This window comes from Sapajus apella, unplaced genomic scaffold (assembly GCF_009761245.1).
Source record: "Sapajus apella isolate SASKATOON/1434 unplaced genomic scaffold, GSC_monkey_1.0 scaffold109, whole genome shotgun sequence".
Classification (NCBI taxonomy): domain Eukaryota; kingdom Metazoa; phylum Chordata; class Mammalia; order Primates; family Cebidae; genus Sapajus; species Sapajus apella.
In genome coordinates, this window is record NW_022437049.1 from 5,185,194 (window position 1) to 5,206,233 (window position 21,040).

At 39.8% G+C, this 21,040-nt stretch overlaps 1 protein-coding gene across 4 annotated transcripts in view; it reads left to right on the forward strand.

Moving 5' to 3' along the window:
- Window positions 1-1,327: 1,327 nt before the first annotated feature.
- Window positions 1,328-21,040, forward strand: part of DCC (DCC netrin 1 receptor) — a 1,203,097-nt gene continuing 1,183,384 nt past the window's right edge. For all 4 annotated transcript variants that reach the window (XM_032259518.1, XM_032259520.1, XM_032259521.1 and 1 more), the window contains exon 1: window positions 1,328-2,375. In XM_032259518.1, the coding sequence (XP_032115409.1) occupies window positions 2,285-2,375 (91 nt within the window). In that variant the 5' untranslated portion in view covers window positions 1,328-2,284. The remainder of the gene's footprint in view (window positions 2,376-21,040) is intronic.

Here is a 21,040-nt window from a genome sequence, read left to right on the forward strand (position 1 = left end):
TACATCTATTGAAACCTACAGATTCCATTCCCAGTAATAAAGAATATGTTCACATAAGCCAATCGTTTTTCATGAAATTTCAGGATTTCCATAAATCTCCTGAATTTTGTTGGCAGAGACTTCCTGGGAATATCCATGGACCCGATTAAGAGCCCTTGCTGCAGAACTTGGTCATGAACTGCCAGAGGCTTCACCTTAGCTAATGGAAGCTTTGAATGTTTTAAGAAATTTGGGGGTAACCAAAGAGTTTCATCCCATTCTAAAGAATCCATCCATCTAAGCTACCTCAGAAGGTTTGCTTTAGTGATCGCAGGCACTTTGTATTTTAGCTTTTTCAGGGCAGGAAGGAATGGGCATGACTAAGGATCTAATACACTGTTGTCCAGTTTCAGCATCATAGGAACTTTCCTGATGATGATTTTATCCTGTATTCTTCATGCTTTCCCCCATGCCTTTCTTTTTAAATAGATATTCACATTTTCTCTGCACACACCCTGGTGAGCTTGGGGAAGTGACAAGGACAGGTGGGGAAGAATCTAGTGAGGAATGGTCTGAACTTACGGTGAACATCGCCTTAAACGACAGAACTTTTACCAGAATGACGTTTGTATTCAATTATCCTTCCGGACCAAATTAGTTGGTTTGTAAGTTCACTTATTCAGCAAAAACGTATTAGCATGTACAGAATTCCGAGTTCTATAGTAGCATCTGTGAGAAGTGCAAAGATGGATGGCAGACAACCTCTCTCCTCTCAAAGGAGCTTGAGGTCCTGCAGCAGAGACAAGTTATGCAGAGGAACTCAGCTTAAAACAGTTTCCTAAAAGGGCTTTACTGTTCACCCTGCCTAAGTTTCCTGCTGTGTGTGTGTGTGCACACACTCACGTGTGTAGGTTGCTTTCCTTTATGTGCCAGGGACTGGAGAAATGTCTCTCTTGTTTCCCAGAGCACCCCTTCCATTATGTGAACCATCATATTTATCATGATACTTTTTAATTATCCATTTAGCCTGTCTCGCGACAGATCACAAACCCCTTGAGGATAGAGAATGAGTCTCACTAGATGTCCCAACTATTTCCTGGGAGCCAGCAGAACACGTGGAACAAGAGAGAACACAGATGACATGGGACATCATATAAAAGGAGGGCCCTAGCTATAATGTCAGGAAATAACATGTGGCCTTTGTCCACTGTGTGTGTCAGGACCTCGATTTCCCACCTGTCCTGGAAGGGAGTTGGATCACGTGATCCTTTCCAAATGAAAAATTCTATTTTAAATAATGTCAAGGGCAGGGAAGGAAGTAAACACCCTGGCCACCTGCCCTGTCTTAAACGCCTGCCTAGATTTATACAGTCAAGTACAAATAATTTCCTGAAGGCTGAGTGTCAAACACGGTCGCTGCAAAACCTCCAGACGCTCAGGACGTTCGCAGGCTCCATTGACAAAAGTGACTTCCCACGCTTTGCCCACAGAGGGCATCCCTGCGCATTGATACGTAGACCAGGCGAATGCAGCTGCTGGAAGCCTCCTCCGTCCGCTCTTTTTTTCCGTAAGCCATAGTCTCTCTGCCCCCACCCCCTTCCCGTGGAATCTTTGCCTGATCCAGTTCGTTTCCCTCCGGTCTCCACATTTTCCCTCCCAGCCCTCCACTTCTCTGGATCAATGTGTAGTAGGGTTCCAACTCTCAGCTCTCACACCGCTGGCGGACACCCCAGTAACAAGTGAGAGCGCTGCACCCCGCAGCCCCCCTGCCTCTCCTCCCTCGGTCCCTTCGGCTCTTGGAGGAAAAACCAACAGCATCTCCAGCTCTCGCGCGGAATCGTCTCTTCAACTTTACCCAACCGACGACATGGGACCAGCCTCAACCTTTTAATGCACAGCCCGGCCACAGGATTGCCTTCCATCTCCTCTTGGTCCCTTCTGGATGTGGTTTATTGATGACTCGCGAGCCCCTCGGAGAGCTGTCCTCCCTCCTCTGGCTCCCTCCGTTTCCTTGAGTTAGTTTTCCAAGGTTTTACCGGGGCTCAGGATCTCTTGGACCTAATGGAACTTTTTGCTGCCTCCTTTTGCTGCTGATTGTGTCAGTGGACAAGGAAAAAGGCTTCGAAGGCAGCAGAGGCGCAGGGGAGGTGGAGAAAGAGGTGGAGGAAGAGGACGAGGAGGAGGAGGAGGAGGAAGCCGAAGGGGCTCGGCGCGTGTGTGTGCATGTGTGCATGCGTGTATGAGTGCATGTGTGTGAGCGCTGCCGCTGCCCACGACCCCTGGCCCCGAAGGTGTTGGCTGAAATATGGAGAATAGTCTTGGATGTGTTTGGGTACCCAAGCTGGCTTTTGTACTCTTCGGAGCTTCCCTGCTCAGCGCGCATCTTCAAGTAACCGGTAAGTGGTTCTTTCCTTTCTTCTCGTCGCACCCCCTTCGTACCCCCACTTTCCTTCTCATTTCATTTGGCGAGTAGTAGATTTGGGGTGGGGGATAGCAGCAGATTTGACGCTTGCGCTGCCCCCATTTTCTCACCGATTATAAAAGATAGAAGAGTTTTTTTCTCCCCTGGGGGCGGAGGATGGTGGTGGCGGGGGCGAGGGGCGCCCCATCGCTGTTTTAAAATCTGATGCTTCACGCATTTTTGCTTCTGCAAATACTTGCGTTGGTTTGGAGAACCGGCGGGCTGGGGCAGGTGGTGGGGATGTCGTTGAAAGGAACTGGGTTGGATCCTTAAAGCCTCAGAAACCTACGAAGTGGGTAGAACTGGGGTAACAGGGGCAAGCGGGGAGGAGGGCATCCAGGGGGCTTTGAGGAAGTCTGAGCAGAATGTAGATAGTGGGGCTGAGTCGTTGGTGTGTGAATACATGCTCCTTCTGGTTTGGATTTTTGGACTTGGTGATTGAGAATCGGGTAAGGGACAGCTAATATGTTTTGGTACTTCCCAGGAGGGGATCCTCGTACTGAAGGAGGTACAGAGTTGCCAAGGAGGAAGGAGGCGTGTTTCATTTTGTTTTATTTTTTAACGGTGAATGTAGTTCTTAAGCTGAGTCTCATATAGATCCAGGACACCTCCAAACTCCAAATGATTGATATTTCAGAGCACCGGCCCTCTAGCTCTGCCACTTGCCAAGCTCAGTTTCCAATTAAAAATGGCAAAACTGTTTGGGAATTGGATCGGGCTAGCGCAGGAGAAAGAGGGACCTTCTGAAGGCTGCTCAGGACTGCTGTAATCTCCAAATACAGAGCTGGGGGCTTCGATGGCCAAAAGAATAGAAAAGAACAAAATGACTCATGATAAGGTCCACTTGTTTTGCGGGACCTCACCACAAGTGTCCATGAGAACCGGGGTACAGGGAGCGGGCCTGGCGAAGAAGGAGAGGAGAGCAGCTGGCTGAGCATTCAGATCCCTTCGGAAACGACCTTTTCCCAAATCCAAAGGAAAAAGAGGCGCTGGCGGAGACTGGGTTTTGAGTAGCAGCTCCCCAGTTCGTGCCTGGGAAATTAACAGGGAATGCAACACACATCTCGGACAAGCCCCCAGCTCCCCGGAGCTGGCGGCTCCGGCTTTCTCGTCTCTGCTAAGTGCTGCATGGCCAAGGGTTGCGAACGCGAGCGGAAAATGCGCCTCTTACGGTCGTGAAGGATTCAGTCAAGTGCAGAGGCAGCTCCAGGCTCCCGAAGCCTGGCGTGGCCGCACGCGGGCAGGAATCTGCGCTTGCACTCGGACTCAGAGCCGGCGGGAGATGCGTGTGTGTGTGTGTGTGTGTGTGTGTGTGTGTGTGTGTGTCAGGCGGGAGATGCGTGTGTGTGTGTGTGTGTGCGTGCATGCGCGTGCATGCGCGCGCTCCTGTGATGCGCGCGTACCCGCATCCGCGCGCCTAGCGGCTGGTGCGCCCTCCTTCCCTCTCGGGCCGGTCCCCTCCTCCCCTGGCTCTTCTCTCCCGGAGCTTTGTCCTCGACAATTACTCTCGAGAAAGGTGGGCGGGGGACCAGCCCCGCAGTAATGAAAAGGTGTCTGTTTTAAATTCTCTCCTCGAGACCCTCAAATGCTAGAAGCTGCGGTGAGAAGGACCCTCCTTCTGCACAGAAGATTGATTTGTGCTCTCTCTGGCAGTTTGGGAGACCGATGCGGACAGAAAAGAGGCAGTTCAGGGGGCACCCTACACTGGGTAGAAAGTCTGCCTAACAGTAGCACTACTGGCCTGAAATGTGCGCCGAAAGCTCTGCATGAGGCAAGGTGCACAAAATTAACAATGATGTCTTGTCAATTACACAAGAGTATTTCAAAGCTATTTCTCAAGTGACTTTTGTCTGGCATAGTTTGGGGGTAGATTAATAGAGATAAATTTATGTATGTTTTATTAATATCTAAATTAATTATATACTGTCTTTCCACTTATTTATGTTTCTTGTCCAGAGAGTCAGGGCAATGTATTACCGCTTTAATTTCCTCCTTGACAGACAGATATGTGCTTGAAAAAGCAGATGTATACAAGGGGTATACACACACACACACACACACGCACACAGGTTATGTTGGTGGTTAGGCTAATGAATCTAAACCTTTAAACTTATCTACACTTCTAAATCCATATCTGTTATTAGCAAATGAATTGTGATGCAGTTTGCACAGTTCCCAGGAAAGTGGATGGTGCACTTTTAAGATATTGCCAATTCACATCACTCTGGTCTTTGTCATTAATCTGAGTAACACCTCTTTCTCTTAGTAATAATTTCCCCTGTTTAGAAAATGGCAGGAAACTTACCATAAGAAAGCATAGTTCACTCTATAAAAGGACCAGTAGGAGGTGCCCTTAAAAAGGCCAAGTGTCTAGTTTACTGGCAGTGAAATTCCCATTCAGCAGGGTGTTTTAAAGACTTTGTTGATTGGTAACAAAGGATTATGGAGACTAGCACAATAACAGTGGGCTGGTTCCTACTTTCTAGGGAAAGTCTGAAGCTGCTGTAGATTCCTATGAAACTGTGATGATTTAACAAAGGACATCCTTGAACAGTGTCAGCAGGGAGTGAGGACTTGATGTTGAGGAGGATGGTGACTTTTTAGTTGGCTTCGTAAAATGTCATCTTCTTATATATTTGACATGAGTCACAGGCACAAAAACCATATAAAGTCTCAGGGGATCTCAGGTAAGCTAACAATTTTAGATGTTAGATGTTAGTGAGTTAAACAGGAGGTATACATATTAATTAATTCTTCATACATGTTTGGGTTCCATTGCATTAAAAAAAATCTGTGCGAGTTTAATGTAGTCTGGATATGCTGAAATGAGGCTGGTCACTCTCCCTAGGCGATCTTTTCTCACTCTTCTAACCAAAGTAGATCAGAAGCCCCCATGTGGGTCTGCTTTTGAGTGGCAGCAGTATGGCAGAGCCTGAGGGTTCGGGGTAGGCTGGCCATCCACTCCTCTGTGAGTGCTGCAGTATAAATCACTAGTGACCTGTCAGCGTCCATTTCGCACACAGCAGCTGCCCTCTGAGTTATAAAGCATGTGATACGGCCACCACATGTGTTATATGTGAATATATTAGACTTAGTGCCTTTACTTTAATGCTCTTAAAAGCTAGCCTGGCTTGAGATGCTGTTAGGCATTTTTTTTTTTTTTCTGGGAAGAGATTTATAACTTCTCAGTGTGTATGACTTAAATTTATTCTCTGGCAAGTTAACCTGTCAGCAAACTTCCTTATTGTTTTCACTGAAGAGGAAGAACTTTAATCCTCTCTAAATTCCTGAATGAAGCTCTGCTGTAAGTTTGTCCTAGAGTACAGGGTATTTGCAGGCTGTAGCATGGTTTTCTAAACTGATGGGAAGCTTGACAAGATATATGGGGAGGTGATTTTTCTTTGAGGGGGGAGGCGGGGATATTTTTACTTGTTGTTAGAGAGGGAAGTTGTGATACTACATCTTCTAAGGGAATTCCAGCAACTCAGTTACCTCAAAAGCATCTTTAATAAGAAGAAATGTTTCTCTCTTCCTGGCTTACGTTTCTAGTTTCATAAATCTAACGGTCTGGTATTCTTCAAATGCATGTGATATGCTCCTGGAATGTTTGCAGCTGCACACAGTAGGGTCATCTACTATAATCGCTGTCATTTGGAAATAAGCCCTAATTTAAATTTTGACTTGCAGAAAAAACACTTATCTTTACCTGGTGCCGCATGTTTGAAAACATTGCTGAAGTTTCTGAACAGAATATTTCTTTCCATGGGAGACTGTGCCCTAAGATTACATTTTAAAACAAGTGTTCTTGCTGTTTCTTTGGAGAGTTTGCCATCTTAAACTTTGCATATGAAACTTCTTCCTCCTAATTCTACTGGCAAAGGTAACTGTATTCTAAAATACTGCAGTTTTTTTTGATATTTCTTTAAAATCAAAATACAATGTCTACACACAAAGAAGGAGAAGGATTTCCACTCCCTCATGCCTCCTCCTTCAAATATATGACTTTGGTGTGAATTATGATAGCTCTAATTACATAAGGGCACTTGTGATTTCATTGGAGAGTGAGTTCTTGCCTGGTTACAGATCTTCCAACTTTCCATTGGAAGTTTCTGGCCCACACTGCTGTCAGAAACTGACACCAAAGTGGGAATACATTGCTCCCAATTTGTTCACAGAAATATATTTTGGAAGGATTCATCTTCCTCAGATGATAATCTCTTAAAAGAACTATATACATAAATTTCAAGAGATCATAGCTTTGCCTGAGTCCAAATAATAATGACATAAACCCGCTGAAATTACTTGATTGATTAACTAAAGATAAGAAATCACTTGGTTCTGGAAAAGTACCGTACTCCCTGAAGCGGAATAGTAAATACTGTGCACATTTACAGTTCAAAAAGTGTAAACATCAAATATTTTTTCCCCTCTTTTTTCTATTCCTTTCTTATGATGCTCTGGAGGAGAATTTAAGAGTTTCATGAGTTGTCACAACAGTTATATCTTAATGAGTTATAGCTTGGAATCTCACTAACTCATGATTGATAGATACTCAATCAAATATCAACATAACGTCCGGTGAATTTTTCGGCAGCCTGCTGTTGGCTGCTTGCTTCTTTTAAGCTTGTTCCAAAGAAATCAAAACGCTTATCTCTAAGAGGCATGGCATCAATACTATCTCGCTTGATGTAATCCAAGAAAACTTTTCTCACTCTGAAACCAAGGCTACTACCCACAGACACTATGTTTAACATACTGTGTTTCACTTTGCAAGGTCATGGGGATTTGCTTTAAAAATAAATTTTTAAATTTTCTTGCATGCTGCTTTTAGTGGAGAGTTAAAGTGTACTCTACAAGCAGCTAAACAGTGTTGTTATCTTAAGAGAATCTAACTTGTGGCCTCTCGGCCAGTATTATTGAAGTTCTAGAGCTCACAAATTTTAAGAAGACACAGGAGTGAGCTCTGCAAGATAATAGGTTATGCTAACCTAGGTGTGCTATTTTTTTTCAGAAGGGTGTTACCAGGTTGGAAGGATACAACTTTAATCTTTTTCAAAGTTACTTCTTTTCAGAGAAAAAGGAAACATTTCTTAATAGTATCATAACATCAGCAGCATGGCGCTGACCCAATGTATTTAAGATATTGTTCTTCAAAACAAGATCTCAAGGAAAGCCAATGTTAAGCTTATCAGTAAGAAAGGTTGAACAATCCAGATTATTTTCCCTGCAGGCCAATAAAAAGGTGCAAGGTAGAATTACATATTACATATGCCAAATAGGTAATAGCAAAAAATAAAATGTAAAGTATTATGCAACTTTATAATTGCAGCACTCAGGTAAATGAAGCATAATTTAGTACCACACTTTTTCTTTCTCTCACTCTAGAATGTAAATTCCTTATCTTATATTTTTCTGGTTTAACACCATACTAACATGGAAAAATACAGGTTGGCTGATGATCAAAATTGTTATAGTGCTCCAAATTTCTTTGACAAATTTTTGCCTGAGATTTAACAACTAAATCCCTTTAATTCAATTATTGAATAAAAGTGTTTTCTTTGGTAGTTTAGAAATACCTGAGCTTTGTTCCAGTGGTGTGGTTTAGAAATACATAATAATGCATAAGATCGAACATGCCTTCTTTTTCAATACTGATGGTAATTTGCCAATGGTAATAATACCAGTACACATTGCTTTTTTATTAGTAGTTCCAAACAACCATATTACTCACAGTTTTCATTTCTTGGGGGAAAGTTCAACTAGGAAACACACCAATCATTCCATATTTATTGATCATATTTTTAAGGCTATTCTTATGGCATGACTTGTGTAGGAATGTTTCTCTTTTCTAGGAAATTCCATGAGCCCAGTGCCTATGATCTACTTCTACTTTGTGATATACCTTATCTTAATTTCACTAATCCAAATTTTTTGACTTGTAGCTTGCCCAGTCATTTCACCATTTCCTTCCATGGAGGAATCCCCTTTAAGACCATTTTTGGTTCTGATGATGGAACTTAACAGGGGTATTTATTGTAAATTGGAGGTTTCTTCCTTGTTCATCCTTTAAATATTGGTTCTTGCCTAAAGGCTACTCCTAAGAGTATCTAGGACAAAAATGTTCCACTGAATTAACTGAATCTTTGTGATATGATCTGATCAAAATACCGACTGGTTAATGAATTGTGTTCTGATAGGAGATCTTGTCAATACAACATTTTCTGGGCCATCTACAGTGTTTTTAAATCTGAGTTTACATTTTTATGAAAAAAAATGAGTTAAGCAGTTAATATACATGTTTTTAACTAAAATCATAACATTTTTAGATTTTACTTATTTTTCTATAGTATTTTAGAAATATTTCTCCATTCAATAAGCTGCCTCTTTAAAAGTATGTAGAATATAATTTAACCTGTTCTTAATAGATAGAATGCATCACTATGACTTCATTATAGTATTATGTGATTTTTTTAAGGGATAATTTTTCAGAACATTGCATCATACAGAACTGTTTATTTTTCCTATCAATTGGCCATGGACTATTACTATTGTTGACTTTTATCTCTGGCTATAAAATATATTTTGTCTACATCTTGTGTTCAGCTGAAACTCCACCCTGTATAAAACCTCCTCAAAGCAATTCTCTCTTTCAATTTTGATGCTAAAACATAGAGGACTAAGTTTGTTGGGATTGTGTTTAAAATAGGAGAGGAGATTAGAAATCAGCACCTGTATCCCTCACTAGAAGAATATCTAATTAATTTTAACTAATGATTCTGTAGCATATGATATTAATTTGGATGTCATTTGTACTTTGTACAACATATTTTTCCTTATTAAATGAGAATGTGGACTAGATCAATTCTAGTTATATTACTAGTTTCAATATTATATAATTTATTTAAATTATGAACTGTATTCTACATATAGTGTTTGGTATAATTAATAATAATAAAATTCATGATCATGACAGCAATAATAATAACAAATATCCATGTACCCATTAGCAATTTCCTGATTTGTGTATTACTCCCTTGACTTTTGCACAGTTTTTTCACGTACGCATACATCTTTAACATGTTACTTTACTTTGTTCTTAACAGTAAGAAATGAATATAATGTATATATTCTCTGACTTGCATTTTTGCTGAACATTAAATATTTGAGTTTCATATATGTGGATTCCTATTGCTGTATTTCAGTCACTTTCTCTAATGTATAATATTCCAAGATATTAATTAACTGTAGTTTAATCTACTGTTGATGGATTTCAAAATTCCATTTTTTGCTATTGCTAGTAAAATTGGCATGAACATTCTAGTGCATGTCCATCAGCACAAATTTGCCACCATGTTTAGGGTGAATACCTAGGAGTAGAATTGCTGAGTCATACAAAGATATCTTTACTTCCAGGAGGCAATGACATGTTGTGATTATTGAAACTCCCCACCGCCCAGGAGCAGATGAAAGGCCTCTTTGCTTCATGCCTCTTCCAACGCTTGGTATTTTCATATGCTTAATTTGTCCTCATCTCGCGGATGTGGAATAACTTCTCATTGTGGGTTTAATTTGCCTTTCCCTGATTGCTTATGAGCTTGAACATTTTTTCTATTAATTTATTCACCATTTGGATTTCAGCAAGATAATTATATGATTCTGTTTCTTCATCTGAGCAACCATTTGCTTTTAGACATTAATATTATTGCTATGCAGTTATTCTGTTTCTTCCGCTAAGCAACTCTTTGCTTTTAGGCATAGATGTTAACAGTAGTCTAATGTTCAGGAAGTTGTCACCTAATGCTATATCATGTTGACTCTGGCCCAGACCTTATTTAAGCACCTTCCCAAAATGTACACTGATTTTGAGTTGGAAAATCAACTGTGATTTTCAAAAATCAACTGATTTTAGTTACTGTAACATTATTGATTACCCAGAGCAAGTCCTGCCTTGTTAGTATCCTGCCTTATCCTGTTTACTGTGTCTCTATAGAGAATCATTTACAAGGAAGCAGGATGCTGGGAAGCCAGGCATATTTTGAGGCTCATCATGAATACCCTGCATGTAATGGAACTAAAGGACAACTGAATCACAGACTAGTAATGGTAGACACCAAATTTGAGTTAAAAATCTTAATAGGATCGTTTCAATTTGGGTGTATTTCCAACATGGTAAAATACATAGGCTCAATATCATTGTTACATTTACGGCATATATAACTGCAGGTTTCAAACAAACACATGTGCTTTGTGCACCCCCCTTTCCCAATTTTTGTTTGGGTTTATAATTGTTTCACCTGCTCCCATGAGACAGGCTAATGAAGACCCCTGGATGAAATAAAGCCTCAGATGTACTTGCAGAGGCCTCTGTAGTGTGTTGCCTTCTGTGCAGACTCATTAGAGATGTGAGCCAAGGCTGCGACATCTAAGCAAACCCTCTGCACCCAGAATCCTCAATCCATTGTTCCTGCATCTTTTTTCAGCCTCATGGGGTCCTAGAAGAATATAAATTAGAAAAATCTGCAAAGCTTTTCCTTTCATGTCTAATATCTGGGCAGAGCTGTTTCCTGCAGGACAATTTCTGGTTATTTTCTCTCTCTGGTTTGAGACATCTCCAGGGATAGTTTGGTTACTGTTTCCCTTGGGGAAGTTTTCAGCAGCATATCATTTTTTGCTGTTAAAAATTTATTTTACAATTCATCTGAGACAGTCCTGTTCTAAATGTCCTTCCCATCACTCCTATCATCTGGCTCTTGATTCCTGCATCCCCCTTACAGTGACACTGCCTCTTCTGGGCTGAAATGTGTTGAATAATTCGAGCTATAAATCACTCTTGCCTCCCCATCTGGTCTTTACTTAACCAGACTATAAATATTTAGTTCATTTGATTTTTCCTCATACCTCTCCAGAAACTTAATCATGTTTATTCTTCTTACTTGAACTCCATCTAGTTTGTTTATATCTTTCTTGTAATCAAGGGGCCTAACTCTAATGTGCTCTTCTAAGTAAGCTCTCCCAAGTCTCACATTATAAAATATAAATTCAGCATAATCTTTAGCTTATTTTACAGTCATAGACACACATGTGGTCTCATAAAAGTTGCGTTCTCAGTTTTCAGGTAGGACTATCAATGGCTAATAAACTCATTGAAGATAATATAATAGTTACTGAGCCTTTTTCAAGGGTTAAAAAGAGATGAATAAAAGGTTAAGATGTGTTTCTGCCCTGCAGGGGCTTTTCCTCCAGTGAAGGTGACAGGCACACACAGAGGTAAGTCGGAAACAAGGCAGAACGTAGTACTCACTAAAAAGGGACACAGACAGTTCTGCTCTTCATATTTTTTTTTGGTCATTGGTTCTGTTTATGTGATGGATTACGTTTATTGTGGACACAGGGAGGGGACTATCACACATGGGACCCTGTCGGGGGTGGGGGGTTAGGGGAGGGATAGCATTAGGAGAAATACCTAATGTAGATAATGGTTTGATGGGTGCAGCAAACCACCATGGCAGGTGTATACATATGTAACAAACCTGCATGTTCTGCACATGTATCCCAGAACTTAAATTATAATTTTTTTAAAAACTCAAAAAAGGGACATAAACAAAATGGACATACTGAAAAATATCAACTACTGTGTTTATGCATTGTATTATTAATATATTAATATTAATGTTAATAAATTTATATTGATATTATTAAATTGTATCTATATATCTATTAATATTAATACATTAATATTAATTAGCCAGATGGACTGACAGAGCCAGTTCATTTGTCCTTGTATTCCTAAATTGATTGGACCAAAAAATAAGATAAGGCCAAGGGAGTTTAAAGAGTTGACAATCATGTTTAAACCAAAGTATCGGTACGGTAAGAATGAGGATTTTATGGTTTTGCCTACAGAACTGATAGCCTGTTGCTATAAAAACATCCCAGCCTCTCGTGACCCTTTCTTCCCATATTTCTTGAATGTGTTCCAGGTATTGTGTTAAGGTGGTAATGGAGCTTAGAGCCCAGTGGGATAAACCCGCTAATCAAATACATATATTAACAAACCCACAATTCCAAATGAGATAAGGCTTTAAAGAAAGAAAGTACTGTAGCAGAGGGTCTTGGACAGCAGATCAAAGACAGCTTTCATGAGAAAGTGTGCTGAGTTGACACTGAAGAATGAGTTAAGAATCGGATGTTTTGGGAGGGGCAGAGGAGAGAATAGGTAAAAAAAGCAAGTTCAAAGGCCCCACGGTGGGAGGAAAGATAGTGAATTCTAAGATCAGTGTACCCAGGGCCATGAGAACTAAACATAATAATGGCTTAGCTAAGGCTGGAGAAGAATTCGGGATTCTCTCTCACCAATGGTAGTTGCTTGAACTTGGTAGATATTGACTGAATAAATTCAAATGAGTTCTTACCAAGTATCTTTTCTGATCTCAGTAAGATGATTCAAAAACTTCAGCAAACTACATAGGCCATCTTTTCCTTATTTTATTTTTTTATAGATGTGAATTTATTAACCTATGTATCCTATATGTTTAGAGATACCTTGTAAGGTGTTACAGACATATATACGAAATCAAGGGAGAGGGACTTTGAAAAATGTAAAGAGCTAGAAAAATCCAAATAATTATTAATTAACTTGATAATAAGTCATTTCTCCTTTGAAAGCTATCACTGAACAGAGGGAAATAAAACTTCACCTTAAACTCACCAAACCTTTACTTTCCCATCTATAAAATGGACACAAAATCAACCTCTGCTTCCCAACTCTAAATTGGAGATAAACAGTACTTAGCTATATAAAGTATCTATTCCAATGCCTGACTTACAATAAGTATTTCATAAATGCTAGTTAACTATTGTTAGTATTATTTTAGTATGGGCTACATTTATCCTGAGATAATTTTTACAAATAGAAAATTTCACAGGCACAGGCCAGCCATTCTAGAACCATCCTCAGTTTTATTGTTGTGATTTTAAAGACTTAAAAATAATTTTAAATAGACTGCAATGGCAATTTTGAAATCAATCACGTCATGGTTAAGTGGGTCCCAGTCCCATGCCCTTGCTTGATTTAGAGGCTTATAGGTCCAGCTAAGTTAGATCTGACACAGTGCAATACTGATCAAACTTGGCAGCCTATAACACACTTCTTGTAGATTCTCCATCCAAACCATCTTCCCCTATTAACTCTTCCCTGGTTAACCATGTCCATTTTCCACAGACCCATAGGCCCATTATCTATTCAGCAGGCACACCTAGAGGCTAATACTTGCTTGGTTAACATGAAGTATTAGGTATAATTGGTCCTTAGGGTCTTCTCTGTGGACGAGTGGCTCTCATCTTGATTTTGTATCAATGCCCAGCCTTTCTTTATACCAATTAATTTAGAATCCTGGAGATGGGGCCCAGGCACAAGTATTTTAAAATCTCTGATGGGGATTCCAAAGTGCAGTCATGTGTCCTAGGGTCTTTCTACTCAAGGTGTGCAGTCCAAGAATCAAGACATTTGCATCACCTGGGAGCTTGTAAGAAATGTAGAAACCTCAGGCTACACCCAGACATACTCAAATGACTGAGAAACACTGCCTGAGAGGACTGAAAGCCTCAGGTAGGGAGGTGATCCTTGCCTCTGTTCTTCACAATTGTAAGTAATCATCCTACGGGAAACTGCCCCCGCCACACTAGTTTAGTCTTCGCTTGAAGCATCTGTGGCGTGTTTTGGCTTCAGGAGTTGGCCTTATAATGGCAAGCTATGCCAACATCAAAGAGTCTTCTGGTTTGTGGTTTAGTGGCTAATATATTTCATGGAGACCATGACACATTTCATTTTCCTGGAGTTTAAAAGCCCTTGAAAATGCTCTTTGTGTGCTCTATCTGCCTTTCCCCTTTTCTCATCAGCACTCAAGAAGGGTTTTTACACATTTTACAAGGGTCTGCTGATTTCATTCTATATTTTCCCCTCCTTCAACTCTCTTTCCTCCTTAAAAATTCTCAGACCCAGGGAGAAAGAAAGACACTTGAAAGGGACACTGGGGCCCTGGGCCCTCCTCCTCCCTCCCTCCTCTGTGTCTTAAGTCTGATGCTAAGAGCACACACATGCTCAAAGTAAGACCCTGACAGGGGTGACCCCTGCTGAACCTCGCCTTTTGATTGGGAATGGTCTTCAGGGCATGAAACAGACCAAGTGCTCATTTGCTTAGGTTTCTGTGGCAGGGGAGAACGAGTGTAACAGAGGTTTTTTAAGAAGAGTGAAGCTTTACAGGCAGAAAGCTCAGTGCAGGGTTTTGAAGATTTGCTCTGCACTGCCTGGCAGAGAGAGCAATGTTAACTGGTGTGCTTCCAATCAGAGTCTACAAGAAGAGAACATAGGGGCTCAGCTGCGCAGACTGGATCAATCTGAATGAAAATCACTAGTGTTCCTCCTGGGGAGAGAAGTTTCTGCTTAGCTCATGAACTGTAGGCCCTTCTCTGGTTCTGGTTGTAAATGAGTAGGGCTTTTGTGAAAGGTTATGTAAGCCTGCTGTTTTCTTTCCCTGCCTAGAGTAAAATTCTATTTATAGAGGGGTGAAATGCCTCTCAGCGAAAAATGCATTTTATACACTATAGCTTAGGAAAGATAATTTAATAAATCTTCAAGAAAGAATTAAGGGAAGAGAGAGAACAAAATCCTAGGCAGAGAGAGTGGGGCATACAGCAAGAAACAGGAGAAAGAGGAAGCATCGTTGCTCTGGACTTAGTTGCTGGAGGAGTGATATAGTGACCAATTATTCTTGTGTGCCTGGGACTGAGGGGTTTTACAGGAAGAAGGACCTTCAGTGCTAACAATAGGACAGCCCCAGGTAAACTGGAATGGATGGTCACCCTAAATTTGGTACCTATGATGGGAGAGGGAAGTAGAGAGAATCCTGAAGGATTTTCAGCAGGGAAAAGACATTTTAGATAACACACTGTTAGCCATGTGAAGAGACAATTAGAGAATAGTATCAAGGCCTATTATGAGGGGATGTTCTAATAGTCCAGAAAAGATGAATATCTGATTGGAGGCTTAGAAGCAACTTCTATATTAGCCATGATGTCTAGGTCATGGAGGCCTTACCCTCTACTCTTGTGACAAAGTCAAACTTGACGTTCAAAACTGAAGTTTTCTTTTGATCAACTCCTTGGCCAAACACTGTCAGAAGAACTCATTTTTGAATCAGTTTATCCTTTGGACATGACAGGATAATGTATTTATTGGAGAAGTCGTGTCTAATACTCCTGTGTTCCACTGCATCTAGTATAGTGCTGAATGCATGTTAATTATTCATTACCAAATACTCATTACCAAATTGATTTTTATATACTGATTATTATCAAATTTGCATTAAATCTGAAGTTTCTTCCTGCATGAGCTTCACAAAGTTCAGTTCAGGGTATGGTAAATTTCAGGGTTACTCAGCTTTTACTTACAGAGAGGTTTATTGTATTTTCCTTTTCTCTCTCCCCTTCTTTTGCCTGATTTTTCCTTTACATGGCATTATCAATAATTTCATTGGCAGCATTTCAGACTGCTTGTGAGAAATTCAAAACCGAGGAAATCCTACAAATAGGAAAATGTAAATGTATGAAGTCTATAGAATTTGCTATCTCTTTAAGCCCCGTTACTAATGCATCTAGGGCATTTGTCAACTCGAATGTATGAAAATGGAACAAGATAAAGTAGGTGAATAATTATTTCCTACATAATAATCCCAGGGATAGACTCTGTGTTCACCTCAGAGAACCGTTCCTGAAGACTTGGGTGAGTCAAAGAATTAAATGTTATTTTGTAGAAGTCAGCTGAAGTCAAGACAAGATGATGAAGAGAAATAAAAATCACACAGAATGAAAAGGACAAAACTTCTTGTGTTTCAAAGCATTGATCAGGCCCAGAGAAGTTAGGTGAGCATCTAAACTAAAAATCTAAGGAGTTCCATGAAACATTCTTATGCACACGTGGGTGCAAATCTTGGCTCTACCAAGATTTAGCTGTATGACCCTCACTAAGATTCAGCATCCTCATTTGTAAAATTTGGAAAGCCATTGCTGAATGGATTACAAAAACATTACACTCAAGGATTATCAGAGTCCTTGGTACATATTGAATAATGAACTGTTTCTATTTTTTTTTTTTTTTTTTTTTTTTTTTGAGACGGAGTCTCACTCGGTTGCCCAGCTGGAATGCAGTGGCACGATCTCGGCTCACTGCAACCTCCTCATCCTGGGTACAAGCAATTCTTCTGGCTCAGCCTCCTGAGTAGCTGGGATTACAGGCACCTGCCACCATACATGGCTAATTTTTGTATTTTTGTTAGAGATGGGGCATCACCATGTTGGCCAGGATGGTCTGAAACTCCTGACCTCATGATCTGCTCCCCTTGGCCTCCCAAAGTGCTGGGATTACAGGCATGAGCCACCGCACCCAGCCTAAACTGTTTCTATTTTTATTTGTTCATTCAACAGTTGTTTATAAAGGTAATGCTTGATCTATCATATTTGTTAGCTCCTGTGGTGTATTTAAACAGCATATAAACACACTGCCTCTGTTTTTTAGTTAACAAAATGGTTGGAGGAATAATACATAGGCAGTTTAAATATGTAAGAAAAGAAAGATGAGCAGAGTCGCAAGGCAATATATTATTGTATTATTAAGAACCAGATGAGTGAGAGGTGCAGTTAGAGAAGGGAAAGAGAACGTGATCAGAAAGCCGTCCTGAATGCAGAGAGATTGAGTCTGGTAGGTAGGGTAATTGGAGGACTTTTCTCATATGGGACCTTACCCTATGTGGACCCTGTTCTTTACATGTTCAGGCTCTGGAAAAAAAAAATGATGGTGATACTTTACTGCGGAGAGCTACTCAGCCTAGGCAATGGATCTCATCACCATCACCGGCAATGACTTCCCTGGTCACTAGCCTTTTCTCAAGCATATTTGTGATAAGGCTAGGAGAAAATGGAAGAGAGAAGTGACAAGGTCATCTGAGAAGTAACTTTGGTGGCATAAATAATGTAATTTTAAAATAAAGAGTCTTTGCCTGTAAGGCTTTCTCTAATAATTTTAAGGAGATCTCAGAAACTCAGGGAAGGACGGATGCCATCCCACAATGCATTTTGAACTTGGAAATCTAGTAGCTGAGAGAGCATATTTAGGTTCCTATACTGCTGGAATAAGTCTGTGGTGAAAATTAATGTTTTTGTGTTTTTTTCCTTCAGCCAAGCTTCAAAATATATAGAAAACTTTGGTTCAGGATGCCAAACCCTTTATTATGAAGGCATAAAGGGTGTTAGCTAGTTCATCAAAGATCTTCTGTACATTTTGTGGCCAAAGTGTAGGTAGCTCAGCTCAAAATTTGTAACTTAAACAGCTCTTTTCTTTCTTGCAAAGTACACAGCCATATGAGGTTATGATAATTAATAACTGATAAATTATGATGATGATGATATTGTTCCATGCTTATCTGAGACTTTCTATCTTCCAATGGTTTTTGAATCTTTTATCTATATTCATCTCTCAATACCCCTATCAAGTGGGAAGAATGGCTAATTTATCTCACATGTTTTATTAGTGAGGTTATGAGACTGGTGGCCAGTTATTTGTTTTAGATCACACAGAAGTTACCTGTTCTGGCTAGAAAACCTAAATCTGATTTTTTTTTTTTTTTTTTTTTTTTTGAGACAGCTCTGTTGCCCAGACTGGAGTGCAGTGATGCGATTTTAGGTCACTGCAATCTCTGCCTCCTGGGTTAGTTAAAGCAATTCTCCTGTCTCAGTCTCTCAAGTAGCTGGGATTATAGGTGCCTGCCACCATAACTGGCTAATTTTTTTGTACTTTTAGTAGAGACAGGGTTTTACCATGTTGGCCAGGCTTGTCTCAGATTCCTGACCTCAAGTGAAATGTCTGCCTCAGCCTCGCTAGGATTATAGGCGTGAGCCACCGCTTCCAAATGTGGCTTTTAATCCTTGTACTCGCCAGTACATGTTGGACACTTTCCAAAAGCCGGACATTCTACTTTTTTGTCCCCCAAAATGCATGTACTAAAAAAATGCCACCTCACACTCAGGTCTTGATTTCTAATACCAATATCCAATAAAAGAAACTAAAGCTCTCCAGAGAAATAGCTGATTCTAGGACTTATGCAGAAAATATGCAAGATAAGCCTGGAGCATCTTGGAGTGGCAGAAAGGTAGAAGTTCTTAAAAAAATGAAAAACCCACAGTGATAGAGTATGTCAAAGGGACACAGAAACTAACTGAAAGTTCTTTCAATGGTCAAAGCCGCAACAATTTGAGCAAGAAAATCAATCAAGGAGTTTCCCATTATAACCCAAAATAAAATATCCATGATATGATATAAATAAATAATATCTAAGTCTCTTTCCTTTAATTATTCAACTATTTATTTGTATCATATCATTTTAGGGGATTTTATACGATATAAATAAATAATTGAATAATTAAAGGAAAGAGACTTAGATAAATCCCCTATGTAGAATAATTCTAAATATTATAAATATAAAATATATATAATATATGTGAAATAATTTCAGAAAACCCATGTAAATTATTTACCATATTACCATATCTACAATATATTTTATTAAATATATAGTTAACTCTCAAAGAGGTAGAGTATAAACCATATCCTTTTAAGTGTGGGTGGTGCTTAGTGACTTCCTTCTGAAGCCTACAGTCTACAAGGGGAAGGGGAGGAAAGTAACTACAGTAGAACAATCTATAAACACTACCTCAAACAGGTGATCAAGGTCATCAGCAGCAATGATAAGTCATGCTGATAGCATGTACACCTGATAGGATGTGATGAGAATGGCATTTCACCTCTGTAATCTTCCTCTTCCAAATCCATAAACTTTGTCTTACAATGAAAAAAAGAGTAGACAAACCCCGGTTGAGATTCTACAAACACCTGACAACATTCCTCAAAATGGCCTAAGTCTTAAAAAATAAAGAAAGTGTGTGAAACTGTCAGAAGGAAGAGGATGCTAAAGAGACTTAGGACAAAATGTGATGTATTATCTGGGATGGGATCCGGATAATACATCCGGGAGCAGAAAAAAGACTTCAGGAAAAAATGAAATACATTCTGAAGTATGGACATTAGTTAATAATAACATATCAATATTGATTCACTTATTTTTATAAATGTGCCATATGAGTGTAAATTGTTAATAATGGGGAAACTTGGTGTGGGGTAAATCAGATATTTGTATACTCTCTTCACGATGTGTCTATCAATCTAAAACAGCTCTAAAAATGCTTACTGTAAAAAATACTCTCTTGTTCCATAAAAGTGGTACACCAAGCAGAGCGCTTGTGGAATCAGAATGCCACTCTTGTATGGTTATTCTGAGAATTGCAGACAATGTTTCTGTAACTCTTAGTATTTCATCTTTTTCTCTTTCTGCCTGCTTCAAAATGTATAGAAAACTTTGGTTCAGGATGCCAAAACCGTTAGATTAGTATCCCTGCATGTTTCTCAAAGTGTGATCACATCAATACCACTTGTATGGGTGTTTTAAAATGCAAATATGCTGGCTTCGCCTCACACCTCTGGAATCAGAGTCCCTGGGTGGACAATGAGGGGATAGGAAACAGCATTTTTAACATACTAAGTGATTCTTATACACACTTCTCTTGAAAACATCTTGGCTGTGCATTCTCCCTAAAAATTAATAATGGTCGCTTTCTACTTCTTGAGATGGTTTTGGAGCTCAGGGGATAATCTTGAGTCAGGTGAACTTGGGTTTAGGTCCTAAGCCTACAACTTTCTAATTGAGAAAACAAAGACAAGATATTTCACTTTCTCTGTGCCTTTGTTTCTTCATCTGTAAAGTAAGAAAACAATACTTAATTCAGAGAGTACTTATAAAATCATTTAAAAAAAACCCATGTAAATTATTTACCATATTACCATATTTACCATACTACCATATTTACCATATTACCACTGCTCGACAGGCAGTGAGCACTAGCATGACTCTACTAGTGTTCAATTAGTCTTGTTATGTAAATTAACATGAACATAACCAAAACTGCTCCTCATTGTTACTCTCCACCCTCTAAAACAGTTTTTGGCATTCTGCAACACTTTCCTTACATGTTTCTAGGACTCCTAAGAGCTATGTCATAAACCAGTTATCTTCTGCTAGACACCTTCACATGTCTGGAAGTCTGGTATGCTTGCTGCCTTTCATGTCCCCAGGCAGACATGGTCTCTTGTCAGCCATTCTGTTCCTCTGGTAGATTGCTGCTGTAGCATCAGCACTCTAGAATGTTTCCAGTGCCTGAGCATTATTACCATGTCTACTGACAACTGTGTACCAATGTGGATTCTCTCCCTGTTAAACTCTATCATACTGCTTGTGTCTTCTGTTTTATAAAATCCTCCATGACAAAAATTCATTTAACTAAGGTCTGTAAATTTTCTCTACATATGACTTAGATTCTGTAGGAGAAGGGCTGATCTGGGAACAGATGTTGCATTTCTTATTCCCTGTCTTTAGCCTTTCTGCCTCCAAGCCACCACTGGAACCTCTTTCTTACGTAGTATTTAAATTTCCCCTA